General features: G+C 41.5%; 1 protein-coding gene across 1 annotated transcript; it reads right to left on the reverse strand.

The window, feature by feature from the left end:
* Positions 1-250: 250 nt before the first annotated feature.
* LOC128732690 (ras-related and estrogen-regulated growth inhibitor-like protein) lies at positions 251-3,957 on the reverse strand. The gene is made up of 5 exons (XM_053825991.1): positions 3,897-3,957; positions 971-1,027; positions 811-887; positions 566-747; positions 251-509 (listed from the first exon to the last, which is right to left on the reverse strand). Exons 1-5 carry the CDS (start codon positions 3,955-3,957, stop codon positions 251-253), a joined length of 636 nt encoding a protein of 211 aa, XP_053681966.1.
* Between the last annotated feature and the right edge of the window lie 426 nt (positions 3,958-4,383).

The raw sequence follows: 4,383 nt of genomic DNA on the forward strand, positions 1-4,383 counted from the left end.
CCTAAGTAATAGGAACCTATATGTTACTTTTACTTAAGTGATTCATTACAGTAGTAAAATCTATTTGTACAAAAAATCATGCTTGTCTAGAACGTAGATCCTTATTATGTTACGGTTTACTGTTATTTACAAATTAATATTTGCTGTTCAGGAATGATTTTTATTATGGAAATATCCACAAAGCCTATCAATAACATTAATTTTTTTTACAAAAGCAGTCATCTCTAAGACATTTGTACGGTGCCAAACTTCATATACTTAAAGATGGCCTTTTCTTTCTTTCGCCTTTGCTGTTTTTGCCGAAAATATTCCCCAGAGCTTTTGAAACACTGTTCACGCCGAGTTTACGTCGAAGCGGAAGAGCCCGAAACAATTGCGTTGAACGTGCCTCTCGAATGAGCGATTGAAATGCTAATGAGACTCCGGCAAAATTTTCCGCAGCAGAAACCTCATAAAATTGGCATGAGTATCGGAAGGAGAGTTCTTGCCCGTCATTTACTGAAATTTCTCTAAGAAGAAATGAGATTAGTTTTCGGAATAGAACTTTAAGGAAAAATATAGTTACCTCGCATGATCTAAATCGCTTTTATTTCCAAGCAGGAGTATAGTATAATAAGAGGGAAGTTTAAGTTTAGTTAACTGTTGTAAGTAATCGGCAGCTTCATCGAAACTAGCCTTATCACAGATGGAATATACCACGACGAACGCGTCTCCCCAACGAAGGTGTTCGTACAGACATCCTCTTTTCTGCAAACAAGAGACAAGCAAGATTATTATCTACAGGTACCTGAACGCATTTCGTCATGTTACATCACACTTAGATGTGTCCAGAATCTCGACTTCAGTTGATGCGTTATCGTATATAACACTATGCCGGTATAAAAAATCTGCGAAAAAAAGGAAAAATAAAAATTTCAATACATTGTAACAAGCAAGTAAAATGTGATTTATAAACAAAAATAGAACTAACCCCTCGATGAGCTGTATTCGCCTATGTATCGCTTGGTGAGGTATCGAACTGTAACAGCTGAAAAAATACAAATGGAACTTCTTAGGCTCGTTATTTTCTATGAAATATAAGCATATTCTGTTTAAAATTATAGTAGACGAAGTAATGTTGTTGTTATTATATGCTATGCAGAATGCCAGGCTGGAAGAGGCTGTCAGAGTCAATAGGATCGTAGCACTAGTCCTACATTCTACAATCAACTTTTCGTAAAACAAACCGGGTTCATGTGCATCGATGTGGTACGCGTAGTACTCAAAGTTCGCAACGTGCGACAGGCAAGCATCGCTTGGTAATGTTAATGTATGTTGTCCCATAACACCTCGAACAGACGGTCGCGGTGCAGTCAGCAGTTTGTGTAGTCGCTCTATTTCCATCTTGAATGAAAGAAAAGTCTCGTTTCGGTGCTGTTTACGATTATAAATACGCTGCCTAGTCCCTTGATCTTTATTGGGTTTACCGTACATGTACCGTAACCTTTCCTCAACGTCCTCCCAAGTGAGAAACTCGTCGGAATAGCATAGGTACCAGTCATACGCTTTCCCTCTAAGAATCGTATGAATTTGTTGCAGAAGCACGTCGTCCGTATTATGGTACATGTGGACTAGGCGACGGACTTCGTGAAGAAAATTCTCCAACGAGCGTTGTCGATTATCCCCGAACGTCAGAATAGGATAGTTGATCCCCGACTATCCTATCCGACTATGTGAACGTCAGATGGCACTTTTTCATTCGACGGTCTGCGTTTCGAATCTTCTCGTCACTGATCTGCCGCTGGGTTCGGCCGTGGCATCTACTTCGACGGTAGAAAACTTCATGGTTTTCATCGTGGCTCTCATTATCACTAGACTCCCAATCCTCCTACTCAAATGCGCGACTGTCGCGATGCCTACCAGTGGATTCCGTTGTATGACGGTTTTAACTGAACCGGTCGGGAGTGGAAAAACGTTCATCTTGCGAGAAATCTGCGCGCCGTAAGCGATCAAACATACCACAAGTCAACCTGTTTTGATCCGGTTCCTTTGCCCATAAACCACAGGGTTGACAAAAATTGGCCGATTGCCTTTCCAGTGGCATCCTCGCGTTTTTAGACTTTAGTAAATAGCTGTCCGAGACCGTTCGATTTATTCGACCAGCCAGTTCTTGGCGTGGTTGTTCAATCTGTGGCTTCACTAACTCCCTTTCTAAACTCTCCATTCGCTTCTATAGTGCTTGATGATCTTCTGCTGTTTCTGGTGTCGCTGTATGATCCCGGTTTACCTTGGGCTGCTTCGGGACTGCACCATGTGAACTATCCCGTCTTGCCGCATCACTGTTTCCCAGCTGCAAATCGATTTCTAATTCTCCACCTACGGCACCATCAAAAGGCACTCGTCGAAAGATTTCTTACCATTATACCTGCTTAGCATTTCTCGTATAAGCTCGCTCAACTCCCGTCTCATCTTGTCCGAATCCGTATCCGGGCTCGGTATCGAGCTATTCTCATAGCATAATGCTTCAGCCGAGATACCATCCTATCGAAATTATCCCAATCCAATCTTCCGCTTACATCGTCAACCTTACCCCCGATATAGAAGAACGCCTGCTTCACCGTATAAGGACATGGATAGTCCCGATTCTCACGAATGTCTTCATGGAACAGATTGCGCAGAAGGCGATATTCAACCTCTGGCTGACTAGACATTTCCTCCCTCTTGCCTCGGATTAACAGCTCATAATCGACCTCACGGGTTTGTGAATTGGTTAAGCTTTTGCTTATCAGTTTAAATCACCTGCGCAGGAATTTAAGCGTTTACTTACGGCGGTAGTTCAATCAGTTCCACACCATCCACTATGTTGCAAAGCAGCAAAATGTTGCGCTATGAGCATCAAGCGCCCATACTCTGGTTCAGCAGCTACAAAAGGGCGTATCAAAAATGGCGTTCTTGACGCCCAGCTGCATAGGCCGACCAGGTTGATCGGCGAGTTCGTTTACCTTGGTTCACTGGCGACAGAGGACAACTATACCAGCCGAGCGATTAACAAGCATATTCTCAACGGAAATCGTGTCTACTATGAACTCTACAAGCACTTGCGGTCGAACAATCTGAGCCTTCGTACAAAGCGCACATTGCATAAAAATCTAATTGGACAGGTTGTCTTTTATGGGCATGAAACGTCATTGCTGGAATAGGAACGACGAGCACTCGGAGTTTTCAAACCGCGGATGCTAAGGGTACCGCCAGAGTGCAAGCGACATGCGACGCGACGCGACTTTTCTTGCTGTAGTTATACGCGCAGCCCTTTTTCGCCCGAAGCAGGACTGTGCATTTAACAACATGAGAGCGATGTCGTGTCGCGTCGCTGTCGCGTTTACTCTGTACGGGGCCTTAGGATACAGAGTAAAAGAGATTGCGACGCGATGTGACTTCGCTCTCATATTGCTAAATGCACAGTCCTGCCTCGGGCGAAAAAGGGCTGCGCGTATAACTACAGCAAGAAAAGTCGCGTCGCGTCGCAGGTCGCTTTTAGTCTGGTGATATCGTAAGAGCTAGCTGCGAAATCTGTAGAATGCAATCAGAACACCAAGTTTTGGGTTTTTACTTTTGCAGAAATATTGATTTCTCTGACTGTATTCGTGATGGCACCGCATTGTTTCGAAACCATACTGAAGAAATTTACAGACGAGTGAAATCAAATTAAACCAGTAATCCGAATTAGATTCGTTTTCTTGTCTGTTGACATTCTAGCACAAGTAATAATATGAAATCTCTATTATAAACTGAGTAAACTTAACCCAAGAAATTTCCAAACATAGCGTGAGTTATATTAAATAAATAAATAAATAGTATATATGACTTTGACTCGTGCACAGTGATAATAATAACAGTTAATATTGATGTGCATTTACCTGATTTTCCTACTTTGGAGCTACCAATAACAACTACCTTCAGCTTGTTTAGGTTTGTCATTTTCCAGATGCTCTCGGTTATCGTCGTTTGAACGAGCTTCCAGCCTCGTTCGCAGAGTAAAATAAGATCGAATCGACTAGATGCCAGTGCACCACATTAGACTTGCTAAAGGGATCATTTTGACACACGTACAGTTGCACTTGATGATATATTTTAATTAATTTTAAAAGTTGATGTGTTTTATACAAAATACTGTATACTGATTTTTAAAAATAGAATTATTGAAAGGATTGTATTTTGATATAATTTTCATTTTAATGATTAGTCTATACACCTCGTAAACACTATTCAAGTAATCTTTTATTCCAGTAGGTATGTTTTAAAATCTTTCTAATTTAGCTTTCTGTGAAATAGTCCTTTTGTTTGCCGAAGAGGGAGAAAACAGCTGTGAGCAATCAATATCTGGAATGATTAAAAAACGTTATT

This window comes from Sabethes cyaneus, chromosome 1 (genome assembly GCF_943734655.1).
Source record: "Sabethes cyaneus chromosome 1, idSabCyanKW18_F2, whole genome shotgun sequence".
Classification (NCBI taxonomy): domain Eukaryota; kingdom Metazoa; phylum Arthropoda; class Insecta; order Diptera; family Culicidae; genus Sabethes; species Sabethes cyaneus.